At 42.7% G+C, this 17,411-nt stretch overlaps 1 protein-coding gene across 1 annotated transcript in view; it reads right to left on the bottom strand.

The window, feature by feature from the left end:
- Positions 1 to 3,211: 3,211 nt before the first annotated feature.
- The window catches only part of glrx3 (glutaredoxin 3), a 72,711-nt gene continuing 58,511 nt past the window's right edge, over positions 3,212 to 17,411 (bottom strand). The window contains exons 8-11 of the mRNA XM_070876772.1: positions 13,616 to 13,668; positions 13,473 to 13,512; positions 9,400 to 9,492; positions 3,212 to 3,510 (exon numbers count right to left, since the gene is read on the bottom strand). Of these exons, the coding sequence (XP_070732873.1) occupies positions 3,454 to 3,510; positions 9,400 to 9,492; positions 13,473 to 13,512; positions 13,616 to 13,668 (243 nt within the window). The 3' untranslated portion in view covers positions 3,212 to 3,453. The remainder of the gene's footprint in view (positions 3,511 to 9,399; positions 9,493 to 13,472; positions 13,513 to 13,615; positions 13,669 to 17,411) is intronic.

Raw genomic sequence — 17,411 nt, 5'->3', positions numbered from 1 at the left:
TGCCATCCCGGGAATCAGTCTGGTGAACCTTCGCTGCACTCACTCAATAGCAAGAATGTCCTTCCTCAGATTAGGAGACCAAAACTGAACACAAAATTCCAGGTGAGACCTCACCAAGGCCCTGTACAACTGCAGTAAGACCTCCCTGCTCCAATACTCAAATCCTCTAGCTATGAAGGCCAACATACCATTTGCCTTCTTCACCGCCTGCTGTACCTGCATGCCAACTTTCAACGACTGATGTACCATGACACCCAGGTCTCGTTACACCTCCCCTTTTCCTAATCTGCCGCCATTCAGATAATATTCTGCCTTCGTGTTTTTGCCACCAAAGTGGATAACCTCACATTTATCCACATTATACTGCATCTGCCATGCATTTGCCCACTCACCTAACCTGTCCAAGTCACCCTGCAGCCTCTGAGCATCCTCCTCACAGCTCACAACGCCACCCAGCTTAGTGTCATCTGCAAACTTGGAGATATTACACTCAATTCCTTCATCTAAATCATTGATGCATATTGTAAATAGCTGGGGTCCCAGCACTGAGCCCTGCGGCACCCCACTAGTCACTGGCTGCCATTCTGAAAAGGACCCATTTATCCTGACTCTCTGCTTCTTGTCTGCCAACCAGTTCTCTATCCGCGTCAGTACATTACCCCTAATACCATGTGTTTTAATTTTGCACACCAATCTCTTGTGTGGGACCTTGTCAAAAGCCTTTTGAAAGTCCAAATACACCACCATCCACTGGTTCTCCTTGTCCACTCTACTAGTTACAACCTCAATAAAATTCTAGAAGATTTGGCAAGCATGATTTCCCTTTCATAAATCCATTCTGACTTGGACCGATCGTGTCACTGCTTTCCAAATGCGCTGCTATTTCATCTTTAATAATTGATTCCAACATTTTCTCACTACTGATGTCAGGCTAAGAGGTCTATAATTACCAGTTTTCTCTCTCCCTCATTTTTAAAAAAGTGGTGTTACATTAGCTACCTTCTAGTCCATAGGAACTGATCCTGAGTCGATAGACTGTTGGAAAATGATCACCAATGCATCCACTATTTCTAGAGCCACCCTAGACTGGGTGCTGTGTTATGAGAAAGGACTAATTAGCAATCTTGTTGTGCGAGGCCCCTTGGGGAAGAGCGACCATAATATGGTAGAATTCTTTATTAAGATGGAGAATGACACAGTTAATTCAGAGACTAGGGTCCTGAACTTAAGGAAAGGTAACTTCAATGGTATGAGATGTGAATTGGCTAGAATAGACTCGCGAATGATACTTGAAGGGTTGATGATAGAAAGGCAATGGCAAACATTTAAAGATCACATGGATGAACTTCAACAATTGTACATCCCTGTCTGGAGAAAAAATAAAACAGGGAAGGTGGCTCAACCGTGGCTAACAAGGGAAATTAAGGATCGTGTTAAATCCAAGAGGCATATAAATTGGCCAGAAAAAGCAGCAAACCTGAGGACTGGGAGAAATTTACAATTCAGCAGAAGAGGACAAAGGGTTTAATTAGGAGGGGGGAAATAGAGTATGAGAGGAAGCTTGCTGGGAACATAAAAACTGACTGCAAAAGCTTCTATAGATATGTGAAGAGAAAAAGATTAGTGAAGACTAATGTAGGTCCCTTGCAACCAGATTCAGGTGAATTTATAATGGGGAACAAAGAAATGGCAGACCAGTTGAACAAACACTTTGGTTCTGTCTTCACGAAGGAAGACACAAATAACCTTCTGGAAATACTAGGGGACTGAGGGTCTAGAAAGGAGGAACTGAAGGAAATCCTTATTAGGCGGGAAATTGTGTTCGGGAAATTGGTGCGATTGAAGGCCGATAAATCCCCAGGGCCTGATAGTCTGCATCCCAGAGTACTTAAAGAAATGGCCCTAGAAATAGTGGATGCATTGGTGATCATTTTCCAACAGTCTATCGACTCTTGTCTAGCCTTCCCTTAAATGCATCTAATCTACTCGCTTCAACCAATCCCTGTGGTAGTGAGTTCCACATTCTCACCATTCTCTGGGTAAAGAAGTTCCTTTTGAATTCCCTATTTTATTTCTTGGTGACCATCGAATATTGATGGTCACTAGTTACAGGCGGAAACATTCTCTCTGTATTCACTCTATCAAAACCTTTTATAATTTTAAAGACCGCTATTAGATCACCCCTCAGCCTTCTCTCTTCAAGAGAAAAGAGACCTAGCCAATTCATCCTTTCCTGATAAGTGTACCCTCGCATTTCTGGTATCATCCTTCTAAATCTTCTCTGTACCCTCTCCAGTATCTCCATAATTTTTTTAATATGGCAACCAGAATTGTACCAGAATTATAATATGGTGACCAGTTTGGTCTAACCAAGGTTCGATACACGTTTAGCATAACTTCACTACTTTTCAATTCTATTCCTACCAAAATGTAGTACTTCACATTTATCTGTGTTGAAATTCATTTGCCAATTATATGCCAATTCTGCAAGTTTGTTAATGTAATTTTGTAATTGTTGCAGAGTATCCCTCAATTTGATATCTGCAAATTTAGAAATTGTGTTTTTTGATTCCAAACACTAAACCGTTAATGTAAAATTGTGGTCTAGTGGTCCCAGCACTGATCCTTGTGGAACATCACTTCCCACCTTCTGCCACTCTGAATTGCTATCCTTTACCCCAATTCTCTGCTTTCTGTATACATTCTCCAAAATGGATGAATGGGTTGATTAAAATGAAAATAAAAAAGTGAAACGGACTATACAATGCCTTGCGCCATCATCCCTTTTGTCATATAACTACTCCTGCCTTCCTATCACAGAAACCTAGATTGGGATTTATTGTTTAATATCTAAGGTTTCATACACAATGCCTAAATTGGCTCCATTCATACTGCCCTCCAATCCATTCCAAAAGATATTTTGTTCTTTCCCTGCCCCCTTTCTTCTCTAGCTCTGTATGTCCTTAAAAGCTATTCATCTCTATCATCTTCCAGTTCTAATGAAAGGTCATCGACCTGCAAAGGTAACTGTTTTCTCTCTCTCCTCAGATGCTGCTGGGTGTATATTATAGGCCACCAAATAGTGGGACAGAGGTAGAGGAGAAATTTTCAGGCAAATTACAGAAAGGTGCAGGAACTATAGAGTAGTGATAATGGGGGTCAATGTGAGAATTCCATAAAAACGCTATGCAATAAAAACAGTCACACCAAATGCAACAGTAATGGTTTATTATTGCAATAAAAGAGGTATTGCATTTTATCATTGTTATAGTCTATTTGCATTTTGCTCCCTTCATGCAACAATGTTACTCATGAATTATTACAAAAGCATTAAAACACCAAAGATGATTTACATCCACCATTGTGATACCTCACTTTAGAACACATTATCGTCAATTAACAATTTTTAAAGTAGACAAATATATGATGGCAGTTGTTCTTATTTGTAAAATTCTAATTGGCAGTTTCTCCTTTTAAGACTGAAAGAAGCTCTCCACTATTTTTCAATTCCTGTAAAATAAAAGTTGTACATGTTTGTTGCATTGACTTAAACAGAACGCACAACAACTATTATATTCATCAAAGGCACTTTAATATTGATGCAGCTATGCCGGAAAAACAGCACTCAAGTGGAGAGCTGTGGTTTCTGAGCTCCCTCCCAATTTTTCATCTTCAGCATACTGCTCCGTCTCTATTGCATGAAAATACAGGTTGAACCATCCCTTATCCGAGCATCCTTGAAACCTGGCCTGTTCTGAATTGGGGATTTTGCCGGATAAGGGAAGTCAGTCTGGGGGGGGGGTCGGTCCAAGGTTGGGGGGGAAAGAGGTCGGTGCCCCGGGCGGGCCCAAAGTGTCGGCACGGCTCTAGCGGGCCTAGTGTCGGCGCTGCCCCAGTGAGTGTTGGCGGGCCTAGCGGGCCGAGTGTCGGCCGGTCCCCAGTGGGCAGAGTGTCGGCCGGTCCCCAGCGGGCAGAGTGTCGGCCGGTCCCCAGCGGGCAGAGTGTCGGCCGGTCCCCAGCGGGCAGAGTGTCGGCCGGTCCCCAGCGGGCAGAGTGTCGGTGGGCCCGAGGCGGACTGGGTGTTGGCGCTGCCCCCGGCGGCCAGTGTGTCAGCACAGCCCCAAAGTCGGGGTGGAGGCCCGCCATGTTCTGTGCATGTACCCCCGGTCGCCAGTATCATGCCGGACAAGGGTTGGTGCCGGATAAGGGTGTCCCGGATAAAGGAGGTCCAACCTGTACCAATAGAATGCGCATCCTCCAGTGGTCATTCTTAGGATTCAGGAAAAATTGTATCCTCAAACAATATAGCATGATGCTAGTATTTGTGTAGGAGTTTTGTGTTAACTGGAGTACAAGGTCTTACATACACATTTAATCACAATAGTGAGATGCTCTTATATGCCATTTTGGTTCTTCATCTTAATTTCCAATCTCCAAATAGTTATAAACTCTTCTTTGGGGAAATGTTCCAACTTACTGTTCTGCCCATTCCCTAGCCAAGCCCACTTTTAACATACATACAATTTGAACTCTGCTGCAAGAAAATTGAGCAACCTGTTCAATCCACTGAAAACCCATTATAAAAAGGGCACAAAACTGTATTAAAATTCTCTTTATATCACTTACAAGTATGAGAGCATGTCATTCCTTACACTATACAATATGCTGAAAGCACCTCTGGAACTCTGCTCTGAACATTTATGAGCCTTTGACAGAACTGTATTCTTCTGAACAAGTTACCATTATATAGCCTTCTAATAAAGCTACGCTCATGGTTGTCTACTTTCCTGTCAAACTGTTGTGTAATGTATCTGGTGTAGTCTTTGCCTCTGTTTCCATTAACTCAAGAGTCTCTTGCAGTGTTCTCTCTCCCACTGCTCATTCGTAATTTCCTCTGCTCATCATCCCACTCTATCACCTTTTTGCTGATCTTTCCACGCAACATCCAACATCCTTCAGGAGTCACAACCTAGAGTCCTCTTGCAGTACAATAGTTGAAACACTACAGCCTAACTTTATCCATGCTCTTCAATGGGACAATGATAATTTTGTTTCTTTCGGTTATTCAGGAGACAATTTCTTCACGTCTCTTTCCAGTCTAACCTACAAATACGACGTCATACACTTGATGGCTCTGCTTTAATCCTTCATCCCTCTCAACATTCTTGGCTTCACTATCTTCTTTGACTTCAAATGGAATTCCCATAACTCCATTGCTAAAGCAATTTTCAAGAACCTTGAGTGCTCAAGACTTTATGCCCCCTCAACAGCTCTTAACTCCCTATAAAGCTTAAGTTTAAACAATCAATGGCTTCCAAATTCTTTAATTTCTCTATTTTATCTGTGCTAACATGGTCTTATATAATGAGAGAGGATTAATTGGCAATCTTGTTGTGCGAGGCTCCTTGGGGAAGAGTGACCATAATATGGTAGAATTCTTCATTAAGATGGAGAATGACACAGTTAATTCAGAGACTAGGGTCCTGAACTTAAAGATAGGTAACTTCGATGGTATGAGACGTAAATTGGCTAGGATAGACTGGCAAATGATACTAAAAGGGTTGACGGTGGATAGGCAATGGCAAACATTTAAAGATCACATGGATGAACTTCAACAATTATACATCCCTGTCTGGCGTAAAAATAAAATGGGGAAGGTAGCTCAACCGTGGCTTACAAGGGAAATTAGGGATAGTGTTAAATCCAAGGAAGAGGCATATAAATTGTCCAGAAAAACATAGAAACATAGAAAATAGGTGCAGGAGTAGGCCATTTAGCCCTTCGAGCCTGCACCACCATTCAATAAGATCATGGCTGATAATTCCTTCAGTACACTTTTCCTGCTTTCTCTCCATACCCCTTGATCCCTTCAGCCGTAAGGGCCATATCTAACTCCCTCTTGAATATATCCAATGAACTGGCATCAACAACTCTCTGCGGCAGGGAATTCCACAGGTTAACAACTCTCTGAGTGAAGAAGTTTCTCCTCATCTCAGTCCTAAATGGCCTGCCCCTTATCCGAAGACTATGTCCCCTGGTTCTGGACTTCCTCAACATTGGGAACATTCTTCCCGCATCTAACCTGTCCAGTCTCGTCAGAATCTTATATGTTTCTATGAGATCCCCTCTCATCTTTCTAAACTCCAGTGTATAAAGGCCCAGTTGATCCAGTCTCTCCTCATATGTCAGTCCAGTCATCCTTGGAATCAGTCTGGTGAACCTTCGCTGCTCTCCCTCGATATCAAGAACGTCCTTCCTCAGATTAGGAGACCAAAACGGAACACAATATTCCAGGTAGGGCCTCACCAAAACCCTGTACAACTGCAGCAAGACTTCCCTGCTCCTATACTCAAATCCCCTTTCTATGAAGGCCAACGTATCATTTGCCTTCTTCACCGCCTGCTGTACCTGCATGCCAACTTTCAATGACTAATGAACCATGACACCCAGGTCTCGTTGCACCTCCCCTTTTCCTAATCTGCCACCATTCCGATAATATTCTGCCTTCGTGTTTTTGCCCCCAAAGTGAATAACCTCACATTTATCCACATTATACTGCATCTGCCATGTATTTGCCCACTCGCCTAACCTGGCCAAGTCACCCTGCAGCCTCTTAGCGTCCTCCTCACAGCTCACACCGCCACCCAATTTAGTGTCATCTGCAAACTTGGAGATATTACACTCAATTCCATCATTTAAATCATTAATATATATTGTAAAGAGCTGGGGTTCCAGCACTGAGCCCTGCGGCACCCCACTAGTCACTGCCTGCCATTCTGAAAAGGACCAGTTTATCCCGATTCTCTGCTTCCTGTCTGCCAATCAGTTTTCTATCCACGTCAGTACATTACCCCCAATACCATGTGCTTTGATTTTGAACACCAATCTCTTGTGTGAGACCTTGTCAAAAGCCTTTTGAAAGTCCAAATACACCACATTCTCCCTTGTCCACTCTGCTAGTTACATCCTCAAAAAATTCCAGAAGATTTGTCAAGCATTATTTCCCTTTCATAAATTCATGCTGACTTGAACCAATCTTATCACTGCTTTCCAAATGCACTGCTATTTCATCCTTAATGATTGATTCCAACATTTTCCCCACTACTGATGTCAGGCTAACCGGTCTATAATTACCCGTTTTCTCTCTCCCTCCTTTTTTAAGGTGGTGTTACATTAGCAGCCCTCCAGTCCATAGGAACTGATCCAGAGTTGATAGACAGTTGGAAAATTACCAATGCATCCACTATTTCTAGGGCCACTTCCTTAAGTACTCTGGGATATAGACTATCAGGCCCTGGGGATTTATCAGCCTTCAATCCCATCAATTTCCCTAACACATTTCCCGCCTAATAAGGATATCTTTCAGTTCCTCCTTCTCACTAGACCTTCTAGTCCCCACAAACCTGAGGACTGGGAGAAATTTAGAATCCAGAGAAGGACAAAGGGTTTAATTAGGAGGGCAAAAATAGAGTGAGAGGAAGCTTGCAGGCAACATAAAAACTGACTGCAAAAGCTTCTATAGGTATGTGAAGAGAAAAAGATTTGTGAAGACAAATGTAGGTCCCTTGCAGTCAGAATCAGATGAATTTATAATGAGGAACAAAGAAATGGCAGACCAATTGAACAAATACTTTGGTTCTGTCTTCACTAAGGAAAACACAAATAACCTTCCGGAAATACTCGGGGACTGAGGGTCTAGCGAGGAGGAGGAACTGAAGGAAATCCTTATTAGTCAGGAAATTGTGTTAGAGAAATTGATGGGATTGAAGGCCAATAAATCCTCAAGGCCTGATAGTTTGCATCCCAGAGTACTTAAGGAAGTGGCCCTAGAAATAGTGGATGCATTGGTGGTCATTTACTAACATTCTATAGACTCTGGATCAGTTCCTATGGATTGGCGGGTAGCGAATGTAATCCCACTTTTTAAAAAAGGAGGGAGAGAGAAAACAGGGAATTATAGACCTGTTAGCCTGACATTGGTAGTGGGGAAAATGTTGGAATCAATTATTAAAGACGTAATAGCAGCGCATTTGGAAAGCAGTGATTGGATCAGTCCAAGTCAGCATGGATTTATGAAAGGGAAATCATGCTTGACAAATCTTCTAGAATTTTTTGAGGATGTAACTAGTAGAGTGGACATGGGAGAACCAGTGGATGTGGTGTCTTTGGACTTTCAAAAGGCTTTTGACAAGGGCCCACACAAGAGATTAGTGTGCAAAATTAAAGCACATGGTTTTGGGGGTAATGTATTGACGCAGATAGAACTGATTGGCAGACAGGAAGCAAAGAGTAGGAATAAACGGGTCCTTTTCAGAATGGCAGGCAGTGACTAGTGGGGTACCGCAAGGTTCAGTGCTGGGACCCCAGCTATTTACAATATACATTAATGATTTAGATGAAGGAATTGAGTGTAATATGTCCAAGTTTGCAGATGACACTAAGCTGGGTGGCAGTGTGAGCTGTGAGGAGGATGCTAAGAGGCTGCAGGGTGACTTGGACAGGTTAGGTGAGTGGACAAATGCACAGCAGATGCAGTATAATGTAGATAAATGTGAGCTGATCCACCTTGGTGGCAAAAACAGGGAAGCAGATTATTTTCTGAATGGTGACAGATTAGGAAAAGGGGAGTTGCAACGAGATCTGGGTGTCATGGTACATCAGTCGTTGAAAGTTGGCACGCATGTACAGCAGGTGGTGAAGAAGGCAAATGGCATGTTGGCCTTCATAGCGAGAGGATTTGAGTATTGGAGTAGGGAGGTCTTACTGCAGTTGTACAGGGCCTTGGTGAGGCCACAATTGTGTACCTGTGGAATTCTCTACCACAGAAAGTTGTTGAGGCCAGTTCGTTAGATATATTCAAAAGGGAGTTAGATGTGGCCCTTACGGCTAAAGGGATCAAAGGGTATGGAGAGAAAGCAGGAATGAGGTACTGAAGTTGCATGATCAGCCATGATCATATTGAATGGTGGTGCAGGCTTGAAGGGCCGAATGGCCTGCACCTCCACCTATTTAAAAAAAAATGCTTTCTTGAACTTTCCTCTCATTCTTTGCTGCAAGATGCCAGCCTACATCCCAGCTAATTCCAGTGTCCCGATTCAAATTTACTCTCTCAGGAACTTAATACGGTGGAACTTCATACCTCAGATTAACGATATCCTACATTACTGGTCTTTTCTCGATAAGAAAAAATTAGATTTTGCCAACAGATCAACTAAACCACAATAGACCCAAATAAAGGGCAAGTGAAGTCTGTGACATCTAATTTCGATCTATATAAATGCAAGTCCTTCCTTTCTCACTTGGAGGAAAAAAGTTTAATACGCTTCTCAGAAACATTAAAGCAAGAAACAATTCTGGACAGCGCTTCCCAGTTTACATTCAACAATTATATTGAGCTACCTTCACAATATCGAGCCCACCAATAAGTTCACCCTTCACATATAGTTGTGGGTACGTTGGCCAGTTGGAAAATGTTTTTAATCCGTGCCTTACCTGTGGAACAAGAATGTGTGGAAAAACCATGCATGGATGAATTACTTGCAAGTTACAACCAAAATTAAATAGCAGTCCAATAGCACAGCATTTTGCTTCATAATTCAGCAGTTGCATGATTAACTGTCAAAACTCGCAAAGGAGTTTCCCTGATTTTTCAACTAGGTTGTTTGGCAGAGTACTTCACAATAGTGAAATGTTGCACCGTAAATACAAACTTTGTCACAGGATATATTGCAAGACATGCAATCTGAAGGATTATGCACAAAAACAAGTAACTATGGAAATATAAAAAGTGGCAAATAAACAATTCTCAGTATATTCCTCAATCATGTCTCTCTAGAAACATCGAATTGCATCTTCATATTATTTGCTTCAAAGCCCAAAGCCTAAAGGGCAGGAGGTGGAAGAACAGTTTCCCAATCCATGAGTTCATATTGTGGGCTCATTCTATTGAGCATTTTACCAATAACCAACCTAAAGTATTTTACAATGTTGCTTTTTGGCAATTAAATGCTGTTGGGCCTATTAAGTGAAGATAGCGCATTTATAGATTAGAGTTCCCAACCCTCTCACTTTTGGCAGCAATCTACCAGAATGGGCGATTGGTCTTCCATGTGCTGCTGCTGGCGACTCGGGAGAAATAGTCCTTGTGTAGTCAGTTTACTCATGCGTAGTACACAGGCTATTGTGACTTGCAGCCAATCTACATTGTCTGAGCCCTGCTGGTCTCTCCGCTTTTTCGGAGCACACCGCTTATTTGCTGATTGTGAGGATGACATTGGTGCCACCAAAAATCACCCGGAAACTCGATGCATCCTGAGAGCGCAACTGGGGGAAGGAATGGGAGAGAGCGCAACGCAAACTGGGGGGGGGGAATGAGAGCGAGAGCAACACAAACTGGGGGAGGGGGGAGAAACAAATTAGTGGAGGGGTGGAGGGCAGAGAGAGAAACACAAATTGGGGGGGGGGGGGGAAGGAGGGGGGAGAGAGAGAGAGAGAGCGAGAGAAACATAATGTGGGAGAAACACAAACTGGGGAGGGAGGGAGGGAGAGTGAGAAATACAAACTGGATAGAAAAAGACAAACTGGGGCAGGGAAAGAGAGTTCATGCCAGCCTGTGATGTGTGCATTTGTATAATGTGGTTTATTATGCGAGTCAGACAGCTTGTGCTTCACCTTCCTGACTTCAGTAGTGGGGTGTGGGAATCAGTGTATTGAATTAGGTTTGGTTTTATTTATTATTTTTATAACTTGCTGTTAATTTTAAAAAGTCATAAAATTGTACGAAAATTTTAGTTAGAAGTTACTTCTATCAATTATGTTATTGTTAAATCAGTCGAATTTACTTGGGGTTTCTCATTGCAGATGAAACATCTCACCATTATTTATCATTAAAAAATTATTTTCTTTTGTGCTCTTTCTTTGATTTATAAATTAGGTTATTCATCTCACTATAAAAGAAAGTGTCATATATTTTATCCGGAGCCTGGTGATACTGGAGACACTCAACTAAGGTAAATGCAAAACAGTGGGCAAATGTCATGTGATTAAATGTCACATGATCAAATCTCCAGGAACATGTCAAACCAGAGCTGGCAACCCCTAGGTTAGATACACTGGAAATATGACTCTCAGCTAGGTATTACATAGCTTTGCACTTTATGAATGATTTCCTATTCACGGTTATTTTCCAGGAGTTTAATACCAGGTTCGAGGTGATTTCTACCTACGTTTGAAGCCTGTAACAATTAGGAGGCTAAATTTTTATGCCCTAACAAAATCTCTCATACTACAATGCAGCTGGGAGCTTGTACTGCACATCTTTATTTCTGAAATCCCTGCTGCTGAAAGAAAGTTGCTGTACTAGCTGGTAATATTTAGCTTACTAAAGGTCATGGGGATTCTTTTGGGACATTCTGGGTATTAACTGGAATGGAGAATGCGAGACTGCACTAAATGAACGGATTTCTTGTAGTGCTCCTGTGAGTTACCCAAGTTTGTTTTAAAGTCAATTGTCACCAGAAGGAATACTATTGACTATTTATTTCAGCAGGCTTCTGGAGGGAGGACGGCAGATTTTGCGGTAAAAATAAGTGAGGCCAGCAGTGTTCACCGTTAGGGTAAATTGAACAGCAATTTCTAGCAACCGCACATGCGCAGTTAAACAAGGAAATCAGGAAGTTGCTGTCCAGGTTGCCCTGCTCTTGCAGAGGCTTTGATATTAGAGTACCTCACCGAGCAACTTGGCATTGAAACACATGGAAGGGTGTGAAGTTGTGGTACTTATGTGATAGATACCCACTAAACATGCCGAAAAAATTAGGACTTGTCCATTCCAGTGTAAGCACATTTTTAACAGTGTGATAGGTCTTAATTACTACCTCTCTGGCAATGAAAATTAACTTTTACAAGTATGGAGTCTTATTCCTTCAGATTTTAAACTTTGCTTTTCTGTCTCTTTTAATCTTATTTTTCTTTCCCTTCCTTTGTTTCCCTTTCTGTACATGATTTGGCATTGAATTAACTATTCTAATTTACACTTCCAGATACAGTCTCTGCATACCTCATTAAGAATTCTCATCCAGGCAAGTCGAGAGTATTCCACCACACTTCTGACTTGTGCCGTGTAAATGATGGAAAGGCTTTGGGGAGTCAGGAGGTGAGGCACTTGCTGCAGAATACCCAGCCTCTGACCTGCTGTTGTAGCCACAGTATTTATGTGGCTGGTCCAGTTAAGTTTTTGGTCAATGGTGACGCCCAGGATATGGATGGTGGGAAATTTGGTGATGGTGATGCCGTTGAATATTATAGGGAGGTGGTTAGACTCTCGCCTGTTGGAGATGGTCATTGCCTGGCACTTGTGTGGCGTGAATGTTACTTGCCACTTATCAGCCCAAGCCTGAATGTCATCCAGGTTTTGCTGCATGCGAGCATGGACTGCTTCAGTGTCTGAGGAGTTGCAAATGGAGCTGAACACTGTGCAATCATCAGCGAACATCCCCATTTCTGACCTTATGATGTAGGGAAGGTCAGTGATGAAGCAGCTGAAGATGGTTGGGCCTAGGACACTGCTCTGAGGAACACCTGCAGCGATGTCCTGGGGCTGGGATGTTCGACCTCCAACAACCACAACCATCTTTCCTTTGTGCTAGGTATGACTCCAGCCAGTGGAGAGTTTTCCCCCAATTCTTGTGAGTTCAATTTTACTCTGGCTCCTTGATATCACACTCAGTCAAATGCTGCCTTGATATTAAGGGCTGTCACTCTCGCCTCACCTCTGGAATTGATGGGTAGCTAGATATGTCTTATTATAGTAAAATTGAGGACTCATTTTACTAACACATTTAGATTTCAGTGTGATTTATAGCATGAAAAGATTCCCTTTCTGCCACGCATTGATGATGTGATAATGACGATCACACTTCTTTGCTGACACCTAGTGGCTTTGCAGAAAAACTACAAGCTAACACTTGGCCAAAACACAATACATGTGATGGGCTTCGGACCCAACATTATTACTGTGACAGGCATTTAACAATGTAAATGCCAATCACAGCACCACCTAAAAGTGTAATAGACAGTGCAAGTAAATACTGGAAGCGAGTTTTCCTTATGGTAAAGCCTGACTTAGGAGGTTTCAATTCATTATGAGATGGAATGCTGCAACACAATCATGTAATGAGATTCAGCTTATAGTCCACACAGCATCCTAACAATAATGATTTAGAATGTTAATTAATAAACATAGGGAATCTTTACATATAATCGTGAGCATTTCACACTGTCGTATTCACACTGTTGTAATGAAACATCACTAAATGGGACCGTCTTGCTTCATGTGCCAGTGGGGGGTGGCTCAGCTAAAATTGACCTTAAGATGCCTTAGGCGATAACTGTGATGCAGTTCTGCATACAATTGCGAAAGAATACAAATTTTCACTTTATACACAATGGCATAGAATTCAAACAGAACTTACTTCTTCATCTTCCAATATGTCGAACGTTTCATACTCAACACTATATTAAAAAAGTACAGTGTTAATTAAGCTCTAATTTAAACAAAACAAAAACATTTAATTACTGCAAAATATGTTTTTACAGTCCAAATGCTGATACATACCCAGTTTCGTTCAGTATTCCCAGTATGGTACGACTGAATCCACATTTTGCCAACTAAGAATAAAATTATAAACCACATTTACAAGTGTAATTAGGGTTATGCTTTTAAAATGTCCTCCTGAAATGGTTGCAGGGTGGCCAAAGCTGCTGCTGGTAGGCCTTATTGCTGTTCCCCTTCAGATTGGAGGGGATCTTAGAGGTGTAGACACCAAGGCAATGATGGCCTAAAAAGATAAGTAACAGCTACCAACTCCCCTCCGCCCCCCGCAAAATAAACAGGTTTCCAGTGTAACCTGAGAAGCCTTCTGGCTGCTGTTGCACATCTCTCAGAATTGCAGCAACAGATATAAGCGAAGGTACAGCCTTGCATAGAAACATAGAAAATAGGTGCAGGAGTCGGCCATTCGGCCCTTCGAACCTGCACCACCATTCAATAAGATCATGGCTGATCGTTCACCTCAGTACCCCTTTCCTGCTTTCCCTCCATACCCCTTGATCCCTTTAGCCGTAAGGGCCATATCTAACTCCCTCTTGAATATATCCAGTGAACTGGCATCAACAACTCTCTGCGGCAGGGAATTCCACAGGTTAACAACTCTCTGAGTGAAGAAGTTTCTCTTCATCTCAGTTCTAAATGGCCTACCCCTTATCCTAAGACTGTGTCCCCTGGTTCTGGACTTCCCCAACATCGGGAACATTCTTCCTGCATCTAGCCTGTCCCATCCCGTCAGAATCTTATATGTTTCTATGAGATCCCCTCTCATCCTTCTAAACTCCAGTGTATAAAGGCCCAGTTGATCCAGTCTCTCCTCATGTGTCAGTCCTGCCATCCCTGGAATCAGTCTGGTGAACCTTCGTTGCACTCCCTCAATAACAAGAACGTCATTCCTCAGATTAGGAGACCAAAGCTGAACACAATATTCCAGGTGAGGCCTCACCAAGGCCCTGTACAATTGCAGTAAGACCTCCCTGCTCCTATACTCAAATCCCCTAGCTTTAAAGGCCAACATGCCATTTGCCTTCTTCACCGCCTGCTGTACCTGCATGCCAACTTTCAATGACTGATGAACTATGACACCCAGGTCTCGTTGCACCTCCCCTTTTCCTAATCTGCCGTCATTCAGATAATATTCTGCCTTTGTATTTTTGCCACCAAAGTGGAAAACCTCACATTTATCCACATTATACTGCATCTGCCATGCAATTGCCCACTCACCTAAGCTATCTAAATCACGCTGCAGCCTCTTAGCAGCCTCCTCACAGCTCACACCGCCACCCAGTTTAGTGTCATCTGCAAAGTTGGAGATATTACACTCAATTCCTTCATCCAAATCATTAATGTATATTGTCAAGAGCTGGGGTCCCAGCACTGAGCCCTGCGGCACTCCACTAGTCACTGCCTCCCATTCTGAAAAGGACCCATTTATCCCGACACTCTGCTTCCTGTCTGCCAACCAATTCTCTATCCACGTCAGTACACTACCCCCAATACCATGTGCTTTGATTTTGTACACGAATTTCTTATGTGGGACCTTGTCAAAGGTCTTTTTGAAAGTCCAAATACACCACACCCACTGGTTCTCCCTTGTCCACTCTGCTAGTTACATCCTCAAAAAATTCCAGAAGATTTGTCAAGCATGATTTCCCTTTCATAAATCCATGCTGACTTGGACCGATCCTGTCACTGCTTTCCAAATGCGCTGCTATTTCATCCTTAATAATTGATTCCAACATTTTCCTCACTACTGATGTCAGGCTAACCGGTCTATAATTACCCATTTTCTCCCTCCCTCCTTTTTTAAAAAGTGGTGTTATATTAGCTACCCTCCAGTCCACAGGAACTGATCCAGAGTCGATAGACTGTTGGAAAATGATCACCAATGCATCCACTATTTCTAGGGCCACTTCCTTAAGTACTCTGGAATGCAGAAAATCAGGCCCTGGGGATTTATCGGCCTTCAATCCCATCAATTTCCCCAACACAATTTCCCGCCTAAGAAGGATATCCTTCAGTTCCTCCTTCTCACTAGACCCTCAGTCCCCTAAGTTCATCCGGAACGTTATTTGTGTCTTCCTTTGTGAAGACAGAACCAAAGTATTTGTTCAATTGGTCTGCTATTTCTTTGTTCCCCATTATAAATTCACCTGAGTCCGACTGCAAGGACCTAAGTTTGTCATCACTAATCTTTTTACTCTTCACATATCTATCGAAGCTTTTGCAGTCAGTTTTTATGTTCCCGGCAAGCTTCCTCTCGTACTCTATTTTCCCCCTCCTAATTAAACCCTTTGTCCTCCTCTGCTGAATTCTAAATTTCTCCCAGTCCACAGGTTTGCTTTTTCTGGCCAATTGTATGCCTCTTCCTTGGATCTAACACTATCCTTAATTTCCCTTGTTAGCCACGGTTGAGCCACCTTCCCTGTTTTATTTTTACTCCAGACAGGGATGTACAAATGTTGAAGTTTATCCATGTGATCTATAAATGTTTGCCATTGCCTATCCACCATCAACCCTTTAAGTAAATATTCTAGCCAATTCACGCCTCATGCCGTCGAAGTTAGCTTTCCCGAAGTTCAGGACCCTAGTTTCTGAATTAACTGTGTCACTCTGCATCTTAATAAAGAATTCTACCATTTTATGGTTACTCTTCCCCAAGGGGCCTCGCACAACAAGATTGCTAATTAGTCCCTTCTCATTACACATCACCCAGTCTCGGATGGCCAGCCCTCTAGTTGGTTCCTCAACATATTGGTCAAGAAAACCATCTCCAATACACTCCAGGAAATCCTCCTCCACCGCATTGCTACCAGTTTGGTTACCCAATTTATATGTAAATTAAAGTCGCCCATGATAACTGCTGTACCTTTATTGCACACATCCCTTATTTCTTGTTTGATGCTGTCCCCAACTTCACTACTACTGTTTGGTGGCCTGTACACAACTCCCACCAGCGTTTTCTGTCCTTTGGTATTCCGTAGCTCCACCCATATCGATTCCACATCATCCAAGCTAATGTCCTTCCTTACTACTGCATAAATTTCCTCTTTAACCAGCAACGCCACCCCGCCTCCTTTGTCTTTTTGTCTATCCTTCCTAAATGTTGAATACCCCTGGATGTTGAGTTCCCAGCCTTGGTCACCCTGGAGCCATGTCTGTGTGATGCCAATTACATCGTATCCATTAACTGCTATCTGCGTAGTTAATTCGTCCACCTTATTCCGAAAACTCCTCGCATTGAGGCACAGAGCCTTCAGGCTTGTCTTTTTAACACACTTTGCCCCTTTAAAATTTTGCTGTAATGTGGCCCTTTTTGTTTTTTGCCTTGGGTTTCTCTGCCCTCCACTTTTATTATTCTCCTTTCTATCTTTTGCCTCTGTCGCCCTTTTACTTGCCTCTGTCTCCCTGCATAGGTTCCCATCCCCCTGCCATATTAGTTTAACTCCTCCCCAACAGCACTAGCAAACTCCCCCTAGGACATTGGTTCCAATCCTGCCCAGGTGCAGACTGTCCGGTTTGTACTGGTCCCACCTCCCCCAGAACCGGTTCCAATGCCCCAGGAATTTGAATCCCTCCCTTCTGCACCACTCCTCAAGCCACGTATTCATCTGGGCTATCCTGCGAACCCTACTCTGACTAGCACGTGGCACTGGTAGCAATCCTGAGATTACTACTTTTGAGGTCAGGTCCACGTAAATGGACTGAATCTGCAAATACAGGTGTATTCAGATCATGTCAGGAAAAACACACGTCAAGGAATATTGGGGCCAAAAAATCTCTTTAAAAAGGAAAAGAACAAATC

This window comes from Pristiophorus japonicus, chromosome 3 (assembly GCF_044704955.1).
Source record: "Pristiophorus japonicus isolate sPriJap1 chromosome 3, sPriJap1.hap1, whole genome shotgun sequence".
Taxonomy (NCBI): domain Eukaryota; kingdom Metazoa; phylum Chordata; class Chondrichthyes; family Pristiophoridae; genus Pristiophorus; species Pristiophorus japonicus.
Note: the sequence above shows the minus strand (reverse complement) of the source record. Positions and strands in the feature narration are given on the sequence as shown.